The 23071-nt window shown below is 57.6% G+C and overlaps 1 protein-coding gene across 2 annotated transcripts in view; it reads left to right on the forward strand.

The window, feature by feature from the left end:
* Positions 1 to 19: 19 nt before the first annotated feature.
* The window catches only part of PI4KA (phosphatidylinositol 4-kinase alpha), a 59665-nt gene continuing 36613 nt past the window's right edge, over positions 20 to 23071 (forward strand). Inside the window, exons 1-12 of one of the 2 annotated variants that reach the window (XM_027566096.1) lie at positions 20 to 208; positions 10279 to 10395; positions 12162 to 12255; positions 14279 to 14367; positions 16005 to 16077; positions 16590 to 16849; positions 17273 to 17339; positions 19105 to 19253; positions 19713 to 19778; positions 20225 to 20321; positions 22168 to 22359; positions 22694 to 22794. In XM_027566096.1, coding sequence (XP_027421897.1) covers positions 32 to 208; positions 10279 to 10395; positions 12162 to 12255; positions 14279 to 14367; positions 16005 to 16077; positions 16590 to 16849; positions 17273 to 17339; positions 19105 to 19253; positions 19713 to 19778; positions 20225 to 20321; positions 22168 to 22359; positions 22694 to 22794 — 1482 coding nt within the window. In that variant the 5' untranslated portion in view covers positions 20 to 31. Of the gene's footprint in view, positions 209 to 9955; positions 10145 to 10278; positions 10396 to 12161; positions 12256 to 14278; positions 14368 to 16004; positions 16078 to 16589; positions 16850 to 17272; positions 17340 to 19104; positions 19254 to 19712; positions 19779 to 20224; positions 20322 to 22167; positions 22360 to 22693; positions 22795 to 23071 lie in introns of those variants that run through there. The other variant, XM_027566097.1, reaches the window with a different exon arrangement.

Below are 23071 nucleotides of genomic sequence, written 5' to 3' on the forward strand. Positions count from 1 at the left end.
GCGGGAAGCCGGCGGGCGGCGCCGCTTCGCGATGATGGCGGCGGCCGCGGCCCGGGGCGGCGGCGGCGGCGGCGGCGGCGGCGGCGGCGGCGGCGGCGGCAGCTTCGGCTCGGGCGCCGGCGGTGGCGCCTCCCGGGGTTTCTACTTCAACACCGTCTTATCGCTGGCCCGCTCCCTGGCTGTGCAGAGACCGGCATCTCTGGAGAAGGTAGCTTGGCTGCGGGGCGCGGGCTGACAGGAGGAGGGGCCCGGGGCGCGGGAGGCGGGGCGGAGGGCTGAGGGAGGCCGCGGGGGTCCCGGCGGCCGGAGACGCCGGCGCGGCGAGGGGCCGAGGGCCGGGGCATCGGCTGGCGGGGTCGGGGACTGCGAGGCCCGTGTGGCGGGCGGGGCCCGGACACCCGGGCGGGCTGAGGCGCGGAGCTGCCTGGGGACCCCGGCGGGCGGCTCCCTGCCTCGCCGCGACGCTGCCTGACCTTGGGGCGATGCCGCCCGCGGGGCAGGGGCGCTTCTCGGCGCGCTGCCCTCGGCGGTGAAGGGCGGGCGCAGCAGCGTCACTGAGACGCGGACCCGCTACGCGTTGTTTTTCTCTGAGGCAAGAGGAGGCGTTAGACCGGCTGAGCAGAGGGCGTTGGACCGCAGAGCTCAGCCCGGGGGTTCCTTATCTTGGGAGGACGGTGAAGCGAAGCCCCGAGGGCGCCTGCGACAGTGGCGGAGACGCAGCCTTCCGAATGGAGGGTCCTTGCACCGTCACTGTGGGGTGATCAGGTGACCTCAAAACTCGGAGCCTCTGGTGTCCTCATCTGTGACACGAAGTTCTTGAGCGTTAGATGAGCTCGAGGAGAAGGTGCTTGGACCACGTAGATGCGCAGGGAAGGACCGCTTTCCTTCGCCACCTGGTGTGAGGATGAAGGGGACGACACGACTCTTCCCCGGCTTCCTGGAGGGTGGCGAGAACCTTGTCCAACAGCAGAAGAGCGGTTGGGGGTGGTTTTGTGGCTCTGGGGACGGGAGAAGCTAAAAGGCTGTCGCAGGCAGCACTTGGGCAGAGTGACCTGGGTCTTCCTCGACTCCTGTAGATTCGCAGACTCACAGAGGGAGTAGGTCTTGGGAAACTGATGCCAGCCTACCTTCTCAGTCAGAGGAGTGTAATCCAACGGAAAAAATATGGTTGTAGAGATAAGACCACCTGAATTTTAATCCTATATCATTCACTTCCAGTAGTGTGACTCTGGGCAGCTCAGTTCACCAGTCTAGTTCTCTGCTTTTTCCTGAAAAATACAAAATACTTGATGAGAGAGGTGGGAGGATCCACAGAATGCCTCGTGTAGACTTAGGTGCCTAATGAACGACCCCTGTTGTCATTTCGTGAGCCTGATGGTGGACCACAGATCTGGTTCATGAAGTCAGATCTGCAGCTGGCATTCTCTTCCTAGGAGGAGGACCAAGACTGCTGTCAGAATTTGCTCACTGGACTCGGAGAAGGGGGTGCAGCGAATTGGATGATCTTGCAGGAGGGTGTCCTGGGGCTCTGGCAAGGGGAGCACGTTTCCCCACTCACTCACTGAAGGATGCACTTTCAGCTCAGCGCTCCTGCTTCAGCCTTCTTTGCCCATCACACAGAGCTCCTGTAACTGCAGCTGTGTTGTCAGTAGCTTTGTCTCTTACCTTAAGGTTGCTGTTGTCAAGATTACAGAATGTGTGACAGTTAAATAATGTAGCTTTCAGGTTGGCAGGCTCTCTAACCATCTCTTACTCTGCCTTCAGTGTCTCTGCCTCATTTACAAACCACTGCAGGAAAGAGTTAACAGCAAGCCCCCAGGGCTGCTGTCTTCAGAAGGGTCTGCTCAGGAAGTTGGCCGTTGGCTGGTGTGGGGAGTTTTGCGCTTGAACTGTCCCTCCGTCCCCTAGCACCCCTGATAAGGGCGCTTCACTGTGTCTGACTCCGCACGAGCAGCGTGGTTTCTGTTGAGCACCCACTTTCTAGGCAGGCAGTGCCTAAGTGCCCAGCCCCCAGCAAAAACCTTGGCACGAAGCTCGCTGCTGTGAGGGGAGCATGCTTGGGGTGCACCCTCAGACGAGGCAGGGCCCTGTGGAAGCCCCCGCACGGCTTTCTCCAGACTCCAGCTGTCCTCTTCCTCGGTGAGACCCTTGCGCTGGGTGACATTTAACCGAGAGGACACCTGTGTGCGTGCGGCCCTTCTTCTTTCTCGGGAGGAGGGTCATGTGGCTGACTCCACTGGATATGTGTGAATTTCTCCTGTCCGCTTCTACCTTCCTGAGGCTCGGTTACACCCCGGATCACTGTTCCTGTTCAGCCCTATACAGTGTGTCTGCTCGCTCCACTCCCTTACTTAAAACAGTGGACGAGAAGCCCTTTGCATTCCTGAGGGAAGGATTCTCGAGGTTCTTAAGAGTAGAGGAGTTTCTGAGTACCCACCTGCGGTAAGAAAGTGGAGACTTATAGGGAGAGGTGAGTGTTGAAACTCTCCCCTCCCATTTTTTTGTCTTCACTTCTCTCTTCTTCTTTTTTCCAAAGAGGGCAGAGGCCTGAGTGGGACCTGGTACAGATAGGGTCGGTCCAAGGAAGGCTGTTTTCTGAGCTGGGCCTGCCGTCCTGGCTCAGACATGGGCGCCCAGACAGCCGGCGTGCTTTTCGCGGCCCTGGGGCACGTTAGGGACACAACGTCAACGTGCCCTGTCTTTGTCCCTCGGCATGCCACGGGGGGAGGGGGTGACGCACTCCATTCACCCCCCTCACCCAGGCTGTGAGGCCAGGCCTGTCACAGGGCAGAGCGTGCCGCTTGTCCTTAATTCCTTAGTTTGCTCTCTCTTCCAGAAAACGTGCATTGATCGTGAGGTCAGGCAAATGGGAAACCCCTAACTTGGTTGCTCGGGTGACCAGCTGCAAGTCAGCTCTGCTCTGTGTCCGCTGGGTGCTCTTGTGTCCCGGGTCTGGTGACCAGGCTCAAGGGCTCCTGGCCTCTATTCTCAGATTCTTGTCTGAGCTTCAGCCTTTTCCTGCTGGGCTGCTTCTAGGACTGCGGTCCCAGCCTGAGGGTTGCAGCCCACCTCCAAGGGCCCCTGTGAGGCCCACCCAGGCCGCAGCCCTTGCCTCTGGGAGAGAGAGGAGAGGAGAGCAACGGAGAAGAGAGCGAGTCCTGTCTACAGCGTGTCCGTCTCTGGTTCCCATGTCCTGCCCATCTTTTTGCTCTATGTTCCGGGCTCCTGCCTGTCTTGAGAAGGCTGCCGCCGCCACCACCTGTACCCTGTGCCACACGTCTCTGTGCCCTGGACATCAGGGGGCCCGCTCCTGCCTCCTCTCCCCTGGCCTGTGCTGAACCAGCAGACCCCACGCCCGGGCAAGCAGAGCCACGAGCAGACCTGCACAGCAGGCAGCCTCCCGTGCCCTCCTGCCCCTCTTCCTGCCCTCCGGAGCTGTGTTTAGATCCTCCCCTGTGGCTCTTCCTCAGAGCGCCAGAATATCGGGGCATTCAGCTGGCTGCCCCGGCATTTGAAGGGCCCGGCCTGCAGCGTGCAGTCAGACCAGACCCTCCCTGCAGGCAGGTGTGCGCTGGGCGGCGTGCAGAGGGGTGGCCAGGAGCTGAGCCGGTGGGCTCTGCAGTTCACGGTGGTCCAGGCTGTGGAGGGAAAGTCCTGCAATTGGCCTTTCTTCAGCATCACGAAGCTAAAGGTGTCCCCTCCTGCTCCCTTTCCTTTGTCAAGCTGCGTTAAAAGGGAACCACTGAGTGAGAGGAGAGACCAGGCTTCAGCAGAGGGTGTTCATGCCGCTGGAGCCAGTGTTGTTAAGTCAACTCTGAAACATTTTAGGAAGTACTTGGAAGAAGAAGAAAATCTTTACCTGGAATCAAGCCACATTTAACTATATTAGTTTGCTGGGGCTGCCATAACCAAGTGCCACCTACCGTGGCTTAAACGCCAGAAGTGACTTTTCTCACAGTTTGGAGGCTGGAAGGCCAGAATGAAGGTGTGGGCCGGGCTGGTCTCTCCGGAAGCCTCTCTCTCTGGCGTGTAGACCACCATCTTCTCCTGTGTCCTCAGTGGTCTCCCTCTGTTCTGTGTCCTAACCCCCCCTGCTTAGAAGGAAGCCAGTCCTGTTAGTAGGACCGGCCCTCCCTAATCACCTGATTTTAACTTAATCACCCCTTCCATGACCTGTGTCCAGATGCAGTCTCATGCTTAGGTACCTGGGCATTAGGATGTCAGTGTATGAATTTGGTGAGAGACCCGGCGCAGCCCATCCCATGAAGCCATCAGCACAGTCATTTCCTAAAGCTCTTTTTAGCCTTTAACCACGTATAGCTATGTTCACTGTATTTTGCAGAAGTAGCTGATAGTTATTGTTTTCATGGTGGGACATGGTTTTTTTGCATTGGTGAAGCGTACTTAGGCATTTCTCTGTTTAGACTTTCTGGTCTTTCCTTGTGAAGCAGCGTGTTTGTACACCTGGCACTGTCTTCTTCTGAATTACGTCCTTGTGTTACATCGCAGACGAGTCTTGATGTGAACTGCCCACCTGCTTCCGGAAGGTTCTGCGTGTTGTGATAGCGTTGGTAAGACACCTTGTACTGGTTTATCTATAGCTTCACAGGGCTGGATTTTGTCGTATGTTTCCCTGCCAACTCAGAAAGCATAAGAGGGTACCTTATCCTTCTGAGCCCGGGATAACGTTTGGGTGCGGTTGGCTCTGTTATACTGTGAGGTAAGCAGACAGCCCGCAGGGCGGAAGTGCTGGGATTGCGTGGCGCTGCCGTGCCCTTACCTTCTGTGCTCAGATTGCGTGGCGCCGCCATGCTCTCGCCCTTTGTGCTGTGGGAGCTTGGATTCTGTGTTCTCTCCATGCTGCAGGGCTGCTGCTTGAGTCCTGACTCCGGGCCGGGGCCGCTCCGGGTCCCAGCTGCGCGCGGGGTCCTGGTCTCAGGTAACTTTGCGACTCTGCAGCAGTCCGAGGAGCCGGGCTGGCCAGTGTCTGTCCAGAGAGGAGTCTGTGGTGAACCCTGTGGCTTTGGAATTAAAGCCTCTGGGAAGATACTTGGCTGTTTGGTATTTTGCTGGGGTGGGGGCGGGGAGAGGGAGGAGCAGATCACTTGTAATGTGGGCCCAAACTCTTCCCTGGGGGCTCTTGGTAGGTTTGTGAAGACTGTGATAGAAGGTAGTAAAGTGAACCGAGCCCTGAGGCAGTGAAAGTGCTGCAGGCCTTGCTGGGAGGTCACCCTCAGCCGAGGTTTTTCATGGGAACGGTCATGGGAACGGCCGTGGGCTTTGCACGTGCTACACGCTCTGGCTGCTGAGCCGAGGCATTTCAGGTGGCGGAGGCGGAGAACCAGCGTTGGGAACAGGATTTGCTGGAAGAGCAGAGTGGAGACAGACAAGCTCTGGGGGTGGGGGGGCCAAACCCAGAGGCCACGTCTGCCTGGGGAGCCGGGGAGGGCCTGCGTCTGCGCGGGGAAGCGCTTATGGCTGCCCTGGGTTCTCTCAGGAGCGTGTGCGCCACCGCCGCCCGCTCCCCCAGAGGGCAGAAATGTTCTGTTTCTGACTCTCTTCTGCCGTTTGCCATTTGCACTCGCTGGAAACGGCGCCTCAGTGCCTTCCTCCAGCGGCTGTTCCCATCGTTGAGTTTAGTTCCTGAAATGTTTCTGTGCTCTTGTTCTCCTGGTTTGTTATTCACATATTTATTCTTGTTATCTGCTTCTCTCATGAAAAAAAGCTTGGTCTCTTGTGCATATGACCACACCAGCCAGAGCACAGCTTTCAGTTGCATGAAACCCTGCTGCATAAATGCAGGTTTGCAGCAAAGTGACTCCAGGCTCACTTGCCTGTATTCAGTGAGTCTGAGAGACTCTCTCTGCTGAGCCACTCTCTTCTGAGCATCTCTGTTTAGAGCTCGTCCGGAAGCTGGGATTCAGGCCGGCTGAGGGTTCACCATGGTGAAAGCAAAAGACGCTGGCGTTCATTCCCACACGGTCTTGGAGGCCTGTGGAGGGCCAGGCCTAGAGGGGCAGAGAAATGGGCTCAGTCTTGCTGTCATGGGGCTTACCGTGGAGAGAGACAACGCGGCATTAGACAAAAGCTGGAAGTAAACACGGGGAACGCTAACCGGCGCCGTGAAGGAGAAGTCCGCGGTGTGGACGGTGTGACTGATGCACGGGCGCCGGGAGCATTCTCTCCTGGCAGAGCAGCGGCTCTAGAGCCCTCGGGCCCCGCAGCCTCACTGGGGACAGCAGCCGCGTGGCCTGCTCCGCGAGGCGGACTCTTCGCCCCGGAACCAGCGGGGAGCCCCAGCTGCGGGCTCTCGTCAGGCTGGGGACGCTCCCACACCTTCCTGGTTTGTGGAGGGGTTTTGTCCGGAAGGCTGCTGCATTTCTCAGGTGCTTTCCTTGCAGCTGTTGCAGAGCTGGTTTTAAACTTGGTTAGGGTGGGTCTGAACCAGCTTTTGCCACAGGAACACTCGACTCCCCTGCCGAGGAGTGGCCCTTCAGGTTCTCCACGGAAGCTTTGCGGGCTTGTCGCTCTGGCTGGAAGGAGCCCAGGCTCCTCCCAGCTCTCCAAGGGCCTGGGAACCTTCGGCTTCCAGCTCCTTGCTTGATTTTTACCCCACTTCTCGGGGTATGACCCTATCCTGGTCTGTCTTAGCGTATGCACCAACGACTCGGATTTGCGGAGCTTCTTCCAGTTGGCGCCCTCTTCTCCTGGCTCTCCGGCCGCTTTCCCCGTCCCTGTCTCCGCGGCTTCGTGAGAGCAGCGGGACCCGCTCTGCGGCCCGGGGCACGTCTTCTGGCAGGAGTCCCGGGCAGTCGCAGGGCTCAGCTCGGCGCCCCCTCCCCGGCCCTCAGCGCAGTGTGCGAAGCGCGCTTTCACATGTGCGAAGCGGGCTGTCACGTGTGTGAAGCGCGCTTTCACATGTGCGAAGCGGGCTGTCACGTGTGTGAAGTGTGCTTTCACGTGTCTGCCCGTTTTTCTGCTTTATGGCAGGAAGCTGTGTCCACATCCCGCTGTGGCCTCGGGGCTGCAGGTGGGAGTTCCCTGTCCACAGGATTTCACTGCAGGAGTCTGTCAGCTGGTTCTTTCATACCTGAGGAAGCTGAGGCTTGAGGGAGCTGCTTTGCCAACCTGCCAAAATTGTCACGGGCACCGTTGTCTATCAAGGCAGCGCTGAATCTCTTAGAAAATGCTGACTTATGTTCCGTGTTCTCCAAGGGGGCAGGACATAGAGTGACAAAAAAAGCAGATTTAACAACAGAAAACACCACTGATACTCACAGCTTTATGTTCAGTTCTCAGGGAATTTTGTTCCCCCAGGAGACTATGCCCAGAGGTTTCAGATGACACAAGTTGTGTACTTTGAGAACAGTTCCGTTGGCCAGCGTGTAGTGAACGCCGCAACTGCAGCTCTGCTGTGACCTACATACCCGACGTCCACCCGCTCTCACGCTGACTTGCCCTGCGGCGCTCGGCCTAGGCATCCTGTCTAGTTCTGGGTAACGTGCTTGGGCATTTCCTCACTCTGGCAGTAGCTTCACCTCATGGCACAAGGAGCTCGTGGCAGTGAGGCTCCTGCCCACCTCCAGGGACGGGGGTGGCTGGGAAGGCGGGGTGCCACCCCCCTCGATGTGTCCATTCCAGAGGACGGCTCCCAGACCCTCGGAAAGATCCCTGGGTCATAAAGCTTGCACGGCGCCAGTCTAGCCTTCTAAAGAGTGTATGTGCCTTCCCACAAAAAAGGAAACCCTGCCAGTGGCGTCCTCCAGCGTGAGTTCTCAGAGGAGGAGGAGAGGAGAGGCTCTCCGCCGACTCCCCGCAGGGAGAGCCAGCCTCCTGCACAACCTCCATCACCTGGTTTCTCGCCTGCCTGGAGTGAGGGCAGGGCTGGGTCCAGGGTTCGCTGCGTCGCGGCGCCTCCTGTTGGTGGTGCCAGTGAGCAGAGGGGCAGTGGGTCAGAGGTGCGCTGCCCCCACCCACCCTCACGGGGCATGTGCTGAGCCCGCTAGGACTGTGCCTTGGTGCCTGGCCCTGCCGGGATGCCGCGTGGACAGGAGGCTGAGGCTCTGCGCGTCGCCGGGTGACTCTGGGTCTAACTCCAAAGTCCACGTGCGTCTCACTTCCTCGATCCTTACCCTGCCCCCCAAGAAGCCTGCAGGGACAGAGGACAGGACGGGAGCACGCTGTTGAGAAGCTCAGGCTCGGCAGTGTTGGCGCCTGCGAGTGTTGACCAGTGGTCCTCTCCATGTTTGGTCAGGAGGCCTGGCCAGTGGCACCGAGTTTCTGAGTCTCGCTCCGCCCTGCAGCCCCCCAGGGTCCCCCTGGCTGTGCTGGGTGGGGCAGGGCCGGGGTCAGCACGCTGCTCCGTCAGCTCTGGGCCTCCGTGGCTCCCTCCCTTGTTGCCTGGCACGGGGGTTCTCTTCCGCCTGAGCATTTACTCCCACGGCACGGATTCCCCTCTTGTGTGTGTACTTTAATGTTAACCTACGGGACGTGCTTCCTGATGACACAAGGACTGTTTGCCTTTAGAACATATTATGGCAAATATAAAGAAACATGAAGAAGAAACGTAACACCTCCGGTCAGCCTGTCTCTTGGAAGCATTGACACTGATTTTTTTTTTTTGACCCCAGCGTGCAGCTTTCAGAATCTTAGTTCCCAGACCAGGGATTGAACCCCGGCCCTAGCAATGAAAGCACAGAGTTCTAACTAGTGGACTGCCAAGGAATCCCCTGATACGTTTTCTCCCCACACTTATTCTATATGTAATTCAGACCTTGTCTTCTGTTGGCTTCTAGAATGTTTAGAGCATTGTTCTGTGCCATGAAAAATGCCATTGTTAATGTCTGTGCCATTAGGTTAAACTTTACAAAAGCATTGTTTTTATAGATCAAAAATGTTTGCATATCAGCAGTTTCATAGGGTTTAACCTAATATTTGATCAAATGGTTGACCACGATTACTCCTGCAGCGCTTTAGATCGTTTCAGATCGTCAGTTAGTAAACGCAGCACTGGGGCGAAAGCATTTTATGTAACTTTTGCCAGTTTCTATAAAGAAGGCTGAGCGCCGAAGAACGGATGCTTTTGAACTGTGGTGTTGGAGAAGACTCTTGAGAGTCCCTTGGACTGCAAGGAGATCCAACCAGACCATCCTAAAGGCAATCAGTCCTGAATATTCATTGGAAGGACTGATGCTGAAGCTGAAACTCCAATACTTTGGCCACCCCATGCAAAGAACTGAGTCATTGGAAAAGACCCTGATGCTGGGAAAGATTGAGGGAGGGAGGAGAAGGGGACGACAGAGGATGAGATGGTCGGATGGCATCGGTGACTCAATGGACATGGGTTTGGGTGGACTCCGGGAGTTGATGATGGACAGGGAGGCCTGTTGTGCTGCAGTTCACAGGGTTGCAGAGAGTCGGACACGACTGAGCGACTGAACTGAACTTGCCAGTTTCAGTTTGTCCCCGTGTATTTTCTGTTTTAAAATCTTAAGGGAGCAACAGAATTACTTTCTATAAAAAGTCCTCAGTGGTAACTGACTGATGGATCTTCAGGGCAAATGCCAAGCATTGGATTCAGTTTACTTTGCCTGTAAAACGTCCCACCAGACCTGTGAGCGTCGGTAAGAGCTGCTCATCACATCCATGGGTTGCAGCGTTAGCGCCTCCTGGTGCGCCTTCAGAGCTTCCTCTGCAGAGATTTTCAGGATTGGCATCCCCTGTTTTCCTTTCCATACTGAATCCCGATTTTTGGTTCTTTGGTGGCCTTTCCTGTTGGTTTGTTCTGACCGTCATCCAGTGTTTTCATCTGTCCCATTAATTGCTGACTGTCCACCCACCGCCCTCCACTTGCCACCAGGGCACATCCAGTAGCAGTGGACACTGTTTACTGCATACCTGCTGAGTGCCCCACCCCGTCCCAAGTGCTGTACACACGCTTGGAGTGTAAAGAGCCGTAAGTGGAGGTGGGATGCCTGCGGCTTTGGTCACCTGCTCACGGACGCCGCTGGGCAGCAGGGACCCAGGCTGCCCCAACACTGAGGAGCAGACCTCAGCCATTGTGCGTTACTGCTGCAGGCACGGCCGCTCAGCTCTCGGCCAGGGTCCTCAAAGGGCGTGTGTAGCGTCACTTCAGAGGCTGGAGGTGTGCTTGCTATCATCTTTAGACTGGGGAAACAGCCTGTTGGTTGTATAGACTTACTGGGCTTTTTCGTACTGGTCCATTCTGAATGTGGGCTTATATATTTTTAATCCGTGGTTTTTTGTCTCATTTTCTAGGTCCAAAAGCTGCTTTGTATGTGCCCAGTAGATTTCCATGGGATCTTCCAGCTGGATGAGAGGCGGAGAGACGCAGTGATCGCATTGGGCATCTTTCTCATTGAATCTGACCTACAGGTAAGCCTTTGCGAAGTGAAGTGTTTCTGAGTGCAGGAGACGGTGCAGTTGGGGTTGAAGTTTGTATCTGCTGTGTCCACCTAGATCCGAGCCAGAGGGTGGGGTAGCTGGACGGGTGCACGTGACCCCTGAAGGCCGCGTCCTTGCGGAGGTGTGCTGTGGTCCCACTGGGTTGTGCTGGTGCTCTGGGAGGGGGCTTGGGTTTCGCCTCAGCAGAACGCTGCCGAGTCAGACGCAGAGGAGCCATTATTTTCCCTTTCCAAAGGACAACACTCTTTGAGATAATCATGGTGTCTTTTTCAAAACTATGATGGATGTGAATTAAGTTTTACAGCATGTGCTAATGTGCCTTTTAAAGGTGATTTTAAAAACCTGTGGCATGGAGAAGGAAATGGCAACCCACTCCAGTATTCTTGCCTGGAAAATCCCAAGGACGGAGGAGCCTGGTAGACTACAGTCCATGGGTTCGCAAAGAGTCGAACACGACTGAGTGACTTCACTTTCAGACTTGTCAAACAGGAGAAGTGATAAGGCAGTGTCTAATGGGGGAAATACCAGTTCAGGTAGAATGAAGTGAGCACAAAAGATCTGAAATACTAATAAGATCACGTCCTGAGAGCAGTACTCAAACTGTTAGTTTAAGATACTGGAGAAAAGTCAACGAAGCTGACCTGGGCAAAGGGGACTGTGCAGACCACAAAGCCATATTAACTAACTACAGATGGCCACTTAACTCTCGTTCCATTTCCTCTGCAGCTTCTGCCGAGTGGCTGGGCCAACAGATCAGACCAATTTGATATGCCCATCTTTAAGGCTTTAGCTGTGAAGCTGCTGGACATTAGGCTGAAAACAAAATCATATATTTTTTAAAAAACAGCATATATTGCTTTATGCTTTTCCTGTTACAAAGAAAAAGAGGTATAACCTAATGGCGCCTCTGGTTGTTCATTTAAAGAAACCTCACAAAGGAACACCAGATACTTAACCCAATATACACAGTTCCCCGGCAAGTTTAATGAGGTACCCACTTTTAAGTTTCACACTTGATAGTAAAAGCAATAGATGATGACAATGAGTGGTGGCCAAGGTCACGAAGTGGTAGCCTGTAGACTGCTTTGCTTCACAGGTATGTTTTGACTGACATAGCATTAAAAGTATAATCTGACATTTAAAAAATAAAAAAATAAAAACCTGTGGCAGAATTTGCATGTTTTCGAAACTACCGTTTTCTCAGCATCTCAGGACGTCTGATGGTGTCCCCTTCTTGGGAATTATGCTTGTCTGGTCCTTCAGCAGGAGACCACCGAGCGAGCCCGTAGGGGGAGGTTATGATCTGACTCCCTGCAAGTGATTTTTCCGCTGGCTACTGCTGGCTGTCAAGTCTCATGCCCCGTTGGAGAGGAGCAGAAGGAAGCGTGCGGGAGCACGTTTAGGGGAGGAGGGAGGCCAAGAGCAGCTGTGGCAGCCCCGCGTCCGGAAGCCTCTCTCTCCCGGAGGGTCTGGTCCTGAGGCCTGGCTGTGGGGCTGGGGGCTCTGAGCACCCGTCAGGGAGCCGCTCCAGGCGAGTGCACACGAGCCTTCTGCCAGGCACCAGAGCCAGCTGGACCCAGGGCAGCAGGGGGCAGGCGTCGGCCCGCCTGTGGGCTGCCGTGCACACGCCCTGCTCTGAGATGAAGAGGGTGTGGGCGTGCTTGGATCTGGGCTCAGTCTGTACTCAAAAGCCATGTGTTTAATTAAATGTAATCTTCTTTGTTTTTTTCTTCAAGCACAAAGACTCTGTGGTTCCTTACCTTCTTCGACTTCTTAAAGGTCTTCCGAAAGTGTATTGGGTAGAAGAGAGCACAGCTCGGAAGGGCAGAGGTAACTTGGCTCAGCGTTGCCCGGAGTACAGGAGGCGTCCGTGTGCTCCTGTCTGAGATCCAGGGTGCAGTCCCTGGCGCGGCAGCGTGGTGCCTGCAGCCAGTTCTGCTCCCGCTGGGGGACAGCGGCCCGCCTGCAGCCCCACGCAGAGCCCCACACAGGGCGGGCTGAGTGGGACCACGGGACCCTCAGGAACCTCTGGTCACGTCCCCCATCCAGCAGTGGGTCCTCGGCTGTCCCCGAGCTGGTTTGTCACCCTGCAGTCAGATCCGTTTTCCAGAGGCCTGGCGGCTGCTCAGAAAAAAGGGCTGGGCCGCAGGGTCCTCTCTCGGTAGTCTCATCGCTTCATCGATATTGCTGCATTTCCATTGACTTTTCCATCATTAGAAACGGACTAAATTCATGTGTTTCTGTCTAGCTGGTATTTGATTTTGAAATTTCTTCAAAGACAAAGAGAAAGTGAGATAACCTCCCCTCTTCCTTCCACTGCCCTCCCCTCCCTTCCTCCCTGCTTGCCTCCTTCCTCCTGTCCTTCCTGAAATATTTACACAGGCCCACGACATGCCAGGCATTGTGCTAAATGCTTATAACGCCCATGGTCTTATGAACAGATTTTCTAAGACTCTAAAGTCAGCTTGGAAGATCTCCAGCATTTCAGAGTTCATGACCCTTCAGACTGAAGTTTCCTTGTAATCTGTCTCTGAGGCCTGAGGCCCCCACCTTCAGATCTCACTGGGGCTTGATGCCTGCAAAAAGGCCCCGTCCTCCCTCTCGGTGGCATGGCCTGCATTTGTTAGGTGGGCTCATCTGCTGGAGCCCGTGCTGTACCTGTGTGTGTCTGCCCGGGCTCCTCCTGCCCTTCGGATCTTCACCATTGCTGGTGGCTGGTGTCAGCATAAAGCTGACAGACTCTAGGTTATGCAGATACCCTGGAATCTGGAAGACGACAGGTGAAATAGAGCACTGTAAAAAGCGAGACACCTGTGTGCACCGTTGCTGTCTGATCTGGGGAGAAGCAGAGTCCTAGAAAACATTGATCCTAGTTTATTTCAAAACAAGTACCACTTCTGTACACATGGACTCGCTCTCACGAAGTTTTGAGCATCACTGAAAGATCGTTGGAGTTGTATAAGTACCCGATTGCTGGGTGACACCTCAGCCTCCCAGTTTCTGTTCTGGCAGTGTCGCTCAGCTCTGATGCATCCAGAGCAGCAGCTTCAGCTCCGGGGGCTTCTCAGAAGGCAGAGTCTCAGGCCCTGCGTTGGAGCTGCCGAGTTAGGACTCGGGCCAGGGAGCAGACAGACCGCTTCAACAAGCCCCCCGGGGGTTCTGGCCACACTCATGCTTGAGAAGGACCTAGAGTTGTGTCTCTGGATCACATGTGGAGAAGTAGACACGTGGCGGGTGGCTGCCCTCTGTGTGTGTGTGTGCCCTTGACTCGGTGCTCAGCGTCCAGGACGGGTTACGTGTTCAGTAGGGACCCGGCCTCCCCGGCGGCAGGCCTGGCCTTCCCTCAGTGCCCTTGACAGAACCGCCGCTTCTCTTTCGAGCCTCTGGGTGCAGAGCTCCCTTTCTGGCCTGAGGCCCTGCTCCTGAGAAGCTCCCTCCAGAGCGTGTCTCTGGTAGCTCCTCTTAGCATCTTAGACTTTCTCCATCCGTCAGAAGAAGAGAGAAATAAACGTTAACTCAGTTTCAGGTGATAGTGATTGGTGTTTGAAATTCAGCCTCCATGAGATATCTCCCACACACTGAAGACTGAGTTCCCAGTTGCATGTAGGTTGGAAGTAAAGCATGGAGGCTGTTGTGGTAAAAGGCACTGTGATCTCAGACTATAAATGGGCTCAGGAAGCATCTAAGTTTCTTGAACTGAATCATTTTGTTACGAGGAAGGTGGGGTGTTTCTCAGGAAACATGCTGGGCCCATACCCCGTTGAGAGCGGCCTCCGCAGGGAGTGGGTCCTTGACAGCGTGTGAGGGGAGCAGCCGGGCAGGGTGATGGTCCAACTCCTGTCTCTGCCTGCAGGTACCCTCCCGGTGGCCGAGAGCTTCAGCTTCTGCTTGGTCACTCTGCTGTCTGACGTGGCTTACAGGGACCCTTCCCTGAGGGGTGAGGTGAGTGCGCAGCGACCTGGTGCTTCCGTGTGCGCGGAGCCCTGTGTGATGACGGGACGGGAAGCGAGGTCATTGGGCTGCTCATGCTGACTTACGGCATGTGATTGACAACACGGCTGAGAAACATGAAGTTCTGCTTGCAGGGCTGTCCCTGCTGACCCCCGGGTCCGGTTCGGCCTGCTCTCCCAGCTGCCCTGTGCAGTGAGAGGTCCTGTGTCCCGCTGCCTCCACGCTGGGGGCCAAAGGGGCTCATCCAAGAGAAGCACTTCCTTGTAGGAGTGGGAGCCGTTGGTTCCTTTAAGTGCCCCAGTTTTTCTCCTTTTAGTTTATTTTGGTGGAAATGCTGCTTCAGTGTATTCCATACTCTCTCCTTGTAAAGAGGAACAGGACGGTGACAGGCTTGTCTTAACCAGATCTGTTAGTCGCAGAGTCGGTCTCCCCGGGCGGCTGGCCTCAGTCCCTGCCGGGGGAACCAGTTTCGCGTGTGCCGTGTTCCCAGCTGGCTGCTGCTCTTCAGTCCCTGTGTCTCTGTGTCTTTTAATTTTTAAAATCTCTTTCCGTACTATTGCACTGTGACTTCGTTTGTCCCTATTTCTGTTGCTACGTTGGTCTCCACCGTTCTTTCTTAGTTGAGGTTCTTTATGGTGGATTGGCTGAACGGGTAATGAAATAGAGTATCATCAGTGTTGTTATTTAACATGCTAACAGGGCTCTTCTGTCAGTAACACCCACTGAAATAGAGAAGCCACCACAGAAGATGGTGATATAACTTTAATACGTGAAATGGACAAAGCACTGCTTTTCGCATCCTCATGGTTTCCGTGTCATTTGACGAAACGGGAGCTACAACCCAGTCACCTCAGACCAGCTTCATCCTCTGTCTGGATTCCCTGCAGCGACGGGTAGTGAGGGAGATGAGGGGCTCCGTCTGGTGCTCGTTTCAGAGCCTGGACTGACCGCTGCTGACACCCTGGGTCAGCAGTGTGGCCGAGGGCAGGGCTTGAGGACCAGCAGGGATGGAGACCTGGGCCACACGATGTAGGCAGTGCCCAGCTGGGGACTGAGGACCCGCCCGACGGGCTGAGCCTACGGCCTGGACTTTTGTGGGGCTCCGTGACAGGCCGAAGAGACTGACCCCTCGGGGGAGGGACACAGCCTAGGGCAGCAGGTATGGGAGAGGCTGACAGAGTTCACCTCTGTGAGCCTGTCTGGCCAGCAGCATGAAGGGGCTGGAGAGCCAGCGTCCCGTCCCCAGACATCCGGAGCCCGGCTGAGCCTGGCGATAACCCGGGGCAGTCCCGGCTCCCCGGCGTGGCAGCGGGAGGCCATTGCCGATGCTCTGGACTCCAGTGAGGTCAGGCTGGCCATCCGGAAGGCCGTGAATCGTAGGAATGGACTGAAGGAACCAAGGGTGCTGAGCCGTGAGGGGAGCCACGGGGCCTCTGGACTGGCCGAGAAGCGGGCCGTGTTCCCAGAGGCGCTGCCCACCTCGGCAGAGCTACTGTGGTGGGGGGGGCTCGGTCGTGTGCGAGGTGGGACTCGAGGCCGCCCCAGGCTGCCTCTAGGCCCGAGTTAGCTGTGTGGCGCTGCCCCGACTCTGGGTGAGCTTGTGTGCCCCGTGTCCTCGGCTCTTCCAGATCCTAGAGGCGCTGCTGCAGGTCTTGCACGTGCTCCTGGGGATGTGCCAGGCCCTGGAGATTCAAGAGAAAGGTATGTTTCTTTCTTTAATGGTGTTGCGATTATCCTTCCCCTGGCATTTCCCAGTCTTAAGAGTTCCTCTTCTTTGAGACCAATGTGCCTGTGGACATGACCTCGGTTGCTTGGGGGGCGCTGGGGGCGGGTCGTGAGCACAGCTGTCCTGCCTGAGTGCCAGGCCCCTCCCTCAGCCTCCGGGGGCTCAGTTTCCTCCCCTGTAGCCTATTTGGAGGTCCTTTTCCCTGTGGTGGGAAGCTGTCTACCTGCTCCCAGCAGAACTGGCTGCACTGGCGCAGGCCTGGGTGAAAGCCCGTGGGTGGCGTGGCTGAGGGCTGACGAGAGCTGAGGGTGCTCAGACACCCTGCCGTGGGCCACGCCTGCCGCTGGGCTGTGGGCGGGTTGAAAAGGTCAGCGCCGGGCTGGGCGCTGCTGCCAGGCTGTTCGGGCCCCTGAACTTGCGGTCAAGGGGTGGTGAGGCGGGGGCCCGGGTCCCCTGGGGTGCCACCACGGTCTCCCTTGTCTTCCAGAGTACCTCTGCAAGCACGCGGTCCCGTGCCTGCTGGGAATCGTGCGCGCCTTTGGGCGGCACAGCAGCTCGGAGGACTCGCTCCTGTCCAGGCTGTTCCCCAGAGCTCCTGCGCACTCCCCTCGTGTCCCCGAGGAGCTGGAAGGTGTGCGCAGACGGTCCTTCAACGACTTCCGCTCCATCCTCCCCAGCAGCCTGCTCACTGTGTGCCAGGAGGGCAGCCTGAAGAGGAAGGCCAGCAGCGCATCCAGCGTCGCACAGGTGGGCCGTGCTCCCGGACGGCCGGGGCCCGGGACTTTCGAGGGTCCTGCTGTGGTTTTAGGGGACTCAGAGGCTCTCGCTGGAGTTCTCTGGAGGGCCGAGGCTGCCACATCCTTTCTGAGATCTACATGTGAGTCATCTCCGGGCGCAAAGCTCTTGTTTCCTAGCCGTTGGGTATACAGCTCTGTTCTGAGCAGGAGATGGCGCCCCTAGGAAACGTGTGACTGGCGCGTGGAGAAAGCCAGGGAATAACAGGAACCTGGCTCAGTCAGCTGGCACAGAGTATGTGGCAAGACCCAGCGCTCGCAGAATCGCAGCCGAGAGCCGTAGCCGCGGGGCCTTCAGGGAGGAGGGGGATGAGCGAGGCAGCAGTCGGAAGCTCGTCTGCCCGAGGTCTGACTGCCTTTCTGGTCTGTGTTTCAGGTCAGCCCTGAGCGTGGGGCACCCCCTCCCAGCCCCCCTGGAGGATCTGCCTTTCACTGCCTCGAAGGTGGGCTTCGCCCTTGTTCAGAGCACTGGCCAAGCCAGGGCAGGGTCCAGGCCCCCCGCGGTGTGTGGGTGGCATGCAGCTCAGTGCCAGGCTGACAGGGCACCTGTTTTCTGTTCCCGATTAAACTTCCTACACTTGAATCTGAAAGTATTTCAGACTTGGAGCCAGGTGTCGGAAGGGACACGCAGGACCCCGGGTGCCGGCCGTCTGAGTTCAGTGTGTTAGCCTGTGGAAGTGCCGGTTTTCAGGTGGCGGTGATAGCGGCTGGTCCTTCTCGTTTCTTTTCATTTAACGGCGTTAAGGACCAGGGTGACATTAAGGCACGTAGTAAGGAGACTGAGTGGAAGCTTACCTCTAGTGACGATTTCTGTGGAGCTTGCTGTCCACAGAGGACCCTCGGGGCATTTACCGAATGTGGTCGTCTGCCAACCTGCACCGTCAGACCTGTGTTAGGCAGCCTGCGGCGTCGCCTCCGGGGCCTGAGACAGGGTCGGGTGGGCCGCGGGGGCGCACGCCCTGGAGCCCCGCGCTCCTCTGCCAGGTGGCACTCGCCCGAGAGCCTTTCTCAAGGGCATCTGAGACGCCTGGGGAACGTCTTTAGAAAGGCAGAGGCGTGACTGAACGCAGAGAAGTGTGGACAGTGCGGGCGCACTGCCTCTGCGCTGTGTGGACGCGTGTGCACACCTGAAGGCCAGGCTCACCGCGCGTAATCCCGCTGGAGGGAGCCCCGTCCACAGCCTACCCGCCCCCGCCCCCGACGTCACACACCCCTGAGGCCCTCGGCCTGGGAGCCTGAGTGCAGGGCCATCCGCATCGCGGCTGGCGCCAGGCCCGAGCGAGACCGCCACTCCCACCCTTGCTCACACGCTCCCCGCTCACTGACAGTCCAGGCACCACAAGAAGTTATCTTTAAGGAGTATTTCTTAAAAGCACACGTCTGATCATTTCTCTTACTGCTAAAGAGCGTTCAGTGACCTCACCGCATGCATGTCGCATCCTAGCCCCTTGGTGCCTGGAGCTCCCGCCTCCTGTTTCCGTGTCTGCCCGCTCGCTGCCTCCGCCGCGCGGGGCTTCACCCTCGCGTTGTGCCGCGTGTCTGGGGGGCGCCCTCTGGTCACAGGTTGCTGGCACTAGTTTTCACAGTGAGCTGGTGTCCTTCAAGGGAGGACCTGGTGTCTGCCACCTGTGAGCGTGCTGAGGCCACGGCCCTGGTCGAGCTGTGAGCTGAGGGTCTCTGCATGCGGGAGCACGGAGCCCCCTCAGTGCCTCTGCAGCACGCAGCGCCGCGGGGCCCCCGCACGCGGCCCGTGGAGCTGCCACCCTCTGCTCCCGCATCTTCACCTTTGTAAACTTCCGCGTATGAGTGCTGTCCTGCAGCGTCTTTGAGTGAGTTCACTTCATCTGAGAATCCCTGGGCCCACGCCCGTCGCTGCGAGGGGCGCTATTCCGTGCTTTGGGCGGCTGAGCAGCGCTCCCCTGAGCGCTTGCGGCACATCCTTCTCTGTGTGCCGTCGCACACTTAGGTTGCTCTGTGTCCTAGCTGTTGCGAACAGTGCTCCTGTGGACCCAGGGGCGCGTGCATCATTTCAGTTCATAATTCAGATATACGCCCAGGAGTGAGATCGCTGGATCGTGTCAGCCTGTGTTTCTTAAGGGAAGGGTGGAATTGGAGTGTCAGCGTAAGCACAGCCGATGCCTTTGGTGCGTGTTGCGAGCGTGTTCGGGTCGCGTGCTCCGAGACCCACTGTTGCTTCTGCCCCGTCAGCCTCTTACTCACCCAATGGGAGCACCTCGGAATCCGACTACTACTTCTCTGCCGTCAGCTCCAGCTTCTCCGTCTCTCCTCTCTTCAACGGCGTCACCTACAAAGAGTTCAGCATTCCCCTCGAGATGCTCCGGGAACTCTTAAACCTGGTGAGCGGAGCGAGGGGCGGGCAGCCTGCGGGCAGACACCAGGGAGGCTGTAGGGGCCACAGGCGCATGTCCTCAGGGTCCGTGTGCCACGTTCCCGTCTCACCCCTGCAGCAGCCATGTGGGGAGACGGCCACGAGCCCCCACACGAGAGGGGGCTTTAGGCGAAGGTCAGTCTGGGCTGGAGCCTGGGCGCTTTCACCTCTGGGCATGGAAGCCTCGCGTCCCTGGTTCTGAGGGAGCCGGCTCCTTCTCTGTCTGCTCTCTGCCCCGTTCAGGGCAGGAGAGGCCCCGGTGCTGGCAGGGCTCAGGGCGTTTGTTGGGGGAGGGGGCGCTGCTGGCCTCACGTTTCTGCCCCGTTTTTCAGCGGGAGGTGGTGACATGGTTTCGTCGTTGGCAGGCTCTGCCCCTCCATCTCCCACTGTGTCTGCCGGGGCTCACCAGGCCTCATTTCCCTTGCAGGTGAAGAAGATCGTGGAGGAGCCTGTTCTCAAGTCTCTGGACGCAGTGGTCACGGGTGTGATCGAGGTGCGTGTTCTGAGGGCCTCCTGCCCAGGTCCCCTGGCAGTGCCTGTCCTGACTGCTGAGCGGTGGTCAGTGTGCCTGCCGCGCGGGTGCGGGACAGGCTCGGGGGGACTGACGGTCGGGTGGGAGCTGAGTTCCGGCCTGGGCTCGACTGCTCGTGTGGTCCTTGGCCCAGGTGCTTGCTGGGCCGCCGCCCACACTGGGGCACACCCCTCACGGGTGCAGGCACTGCAGGCCTCGCTTGTGAGCGTGTGGTGTGCCCGGTCCCCTCCATCTTAGCCTGGGCGGGACCACGGCGAGCTTGCACAGTCAGGAAGTGCCACTGCCAAGAGCTCTGGCAGCGCTGGGCCAGTCCGCTCTTGCATCTCTGGGCGGCGTCAGGGAAGGAGGGAGCAGAAGGTGACCCCAGCGACAGGCTGTGTGGGTCACACCCGTGCCCCTGCCTGCAGGCCAGCCCCAGTGCCGACCTCTGCTACGGCGCCTTCAGCGACCCCCTGTACGTGGCTGTGCTCAGGATGCTGCGGGACACCCTGTACTACATGAGAGGTGAGGGCCGTGTCGCGCGCCCCGCCCCGGGGCGGCCGCTGGGAGCACGGCCTCGCCGGCCTTGCTTCAAACACGGCCTCCTCGGGTCTTCTCAGTGCTGAATGCGCTCCGTGACAACAGTCTTGACGACCGCGTGGTGTCCAGCGGGCGTCTCTGCTCTCCTTAGCCATTTCCCCATCTGACCCCCAGCGCTCCTGGGAGCCGAGCCTCGTCGGGGCCACAGCAAGGCTTAGGCTGTGGAGGGCAACGGGCACTGGCAGCTGGGCTGACCCAGAGCCCGCGGCCTCCCCAGCCAGGCTGCTGCCGACCGCCATGGCCGGTCTGCTCGTGTCTGTGCTGCCTCTGGGGCCTCCTTGCCGTCCAGGCCCCGAGGACGTGCGCTGGGTCAGGCCGCGGGCTCCAGGTGCCTGCTGTGCAAGGGTCCTTCCTCAGCCGCGTCCAGGTTCCCACATATGATAAAAGGAAGTGAAGTCGCTCAGTCGTGTCCGACTCTTTGCGACCCCATAGACCGTAGCCTACCAGGCTCCTCTGTCCATGGGATTTTCCAGGCAATAGTACTGGAGTGGATTGCCATTTCCTTCTCCAGGGGATCTTCCAAACCCAGGGCTCAAACCTGGGTCTCCCGCATTGTAGACAGACATTTTATTGTCTGAGCCACCAGGGACGTTCCTACATATGATAAAGGACTCCTTTTCAGGAAGTATCACTGGAGTTCAGTTCAGTTCAGTTGCTCAGTCGTGTCCAACTCTTTGTGACCCCGTGAACCACAGCACTCCAGGCCTCCTTGTCCATCACCAGCTCCCAGAGTTCACCTAAACCCATGTCCATTGAGTCACTGATGCTATCCGACCGTTTCATCCTCTGTCGTCCCCTTCTCCCACCCTCAATCTTTCCCAGCATCAGGTGGCCAAAGTATTGGAGTTTCGGCTTCAACATCAGTCCTTCCAATGAACACCCAGGACTTATCTCTTTTAGGATGGACTGGTTGGATCTCCTTGCAGTCCGAGGGACTCTCAAGAGTCTTCTCTAGCACCACAGTTCGAAAGCATCAATTCTTTGGTGCTCAGCTTTCTTTATAGTCTGACTCTCACATCCATACATGACCACGGGAAAAACCATAGCCTTGACTAGATGGATTTTTTTGGCAAAGTAATGTCTCTGGTTTTCAGTGTGCTGTCTAGGTTGGTCATAACTTTCCTTTCAAGGAGTAAGCGTCTTTGAATTTCATGGCTGCAGTCACCATCTGCAGTGATTTTCGAGCCCCCCAAAATAAAGTCAGCCACTGTTTCCACTGTTTCCCAGTCTATTTGCCATGAAGTGATGGGACTGGATGCTGTGATCTTAGTCTTTTGAATGTTGCGCTTTCGGCGAACTTTTTCACTCTCCTCTTTCACTTTCATCAGGAGGCTCTTTAATTCTTTCTCACTTTCTTTCTGCCATAAAGGTGGTGTCATCTGCATATTTCAGGTTATTGATATTTCTTCTGGCAATCTTGATTCCAGCTTGTGCTTCCTCCAGCCCAGCGTTTCTCATGATGTACTCTGCATATAAGCTAACTTGTATCACTGGAGTACTTCCTGTTAATGAGCCGGTTCTGGAGATGGCGGGCCCGTTTGTGTCCCGCGTGTTCAGCATCGCCTATGTTGACTGCTTGGGACCCAGCATGGCGCTCTCCTCTGGGAGTGACTGTTTCCTGAGTGTCGGGTGGCCCGCGTGCAAGGCGGGCGCGCGTGCCTGTTCAGGTTCGCTCGTTGGGCCTCCCTAGAAGCACGGGGCCCGCAGCAGCGCTCTTAACCAGGTGTCTGTCTGAGGGGCGGGCCTGACTGTGTGCACCCTCCGCCCGCAGACCTGCCCACCTCCTTTGTGAAGGAGGTGCACGACTTCGTGCTGGAGCAGTTCAACAGCAGCCAGGGGGAGCTCCAGAAGATCCTGCACGATGCCGACCGGGCCCACAGCGAGCTGAGCCCCCTCAAGCTGCGCTGCCAGGCCAGTGCCGCCTGCGTGGACCTCATGGTCTGGGCAGTGAAGGACGAGCAGGGTGGGTTCCCCCACCGCTGCCTCCCTTCCGTGAGGATGGAGGGGGCGTGGCCTGAATCAGGGGGTGGGGTCTAACCCCAGGAGGGTGGGGCCTGAGTTGGGCGGGGCCTGGCCCAGGAGGTGTGGCCGGGCCTGAGTCAGGGGGCAGAGTGGGCACGTGGGATGAAGTGGTCCCGGAGGCAGGACAGGAGCAGGGAGCCGCCCAGACCCTGAGGTGGAGCCGCCCAGAGTCCTGGGTTCGGGTTCTGTCACGGCCTGGGTGCGGCCCTTGGTGAAGGCTCCTGTGGCCGGTGGCATCTGCTGAGGGTCCACACTCGCCTGTGTCATAAACTCAGGTGCAGAGAATCTGTGCGTCAAGCTATCTGAGAAGCTGCAGTCCAAGACGTCCAGCAAGGTCATCATCGCGCACCTGCCACTGCTCATCTGCTGTCTGCAGGTCCGTCGCTGGCCCCGGGGAGGGGTGGACTCCCGTCTGCAAGACCTTCTCACAGTGTGCAGACCGAGGCCAGCACAGCAGCCGGGTCTGAGCTTCTGTGTCTGGGAACTTGAGCTCGAGCCTGCCACGGACAGGGTCACTGCTGGAAGGCCGCTGCTAACGGCTAGCAGGCTTTGTGTGAGCAGGGTCCAGGCGCAGCCAGGTCCCACGTTGCAGAGGCTTCCCAGCTTGTGCTGGGCATTTCCAAGGCGGCAGACGTGAACCTGCCCTGTCGAGG

Source organism: Bos indicus x Bos taurus, chromosome 17, assembly GCF_003369695.1.
Source record: "Bos indicus x Bos taurus breed Angus x Brahman F1 hybrid chromosome 17, Bos_hybrid_MaternalHap_v2.0, whole genome shotgun sequence".
In the NCBI taxonomy this organism is placed as follows: domain Eukaryota; kingdom Metazoa; phylum Chordata; class Mammalia; order Artiodactyla; family Bovidae; genus Bos; species Bos indicus x Bos taurus.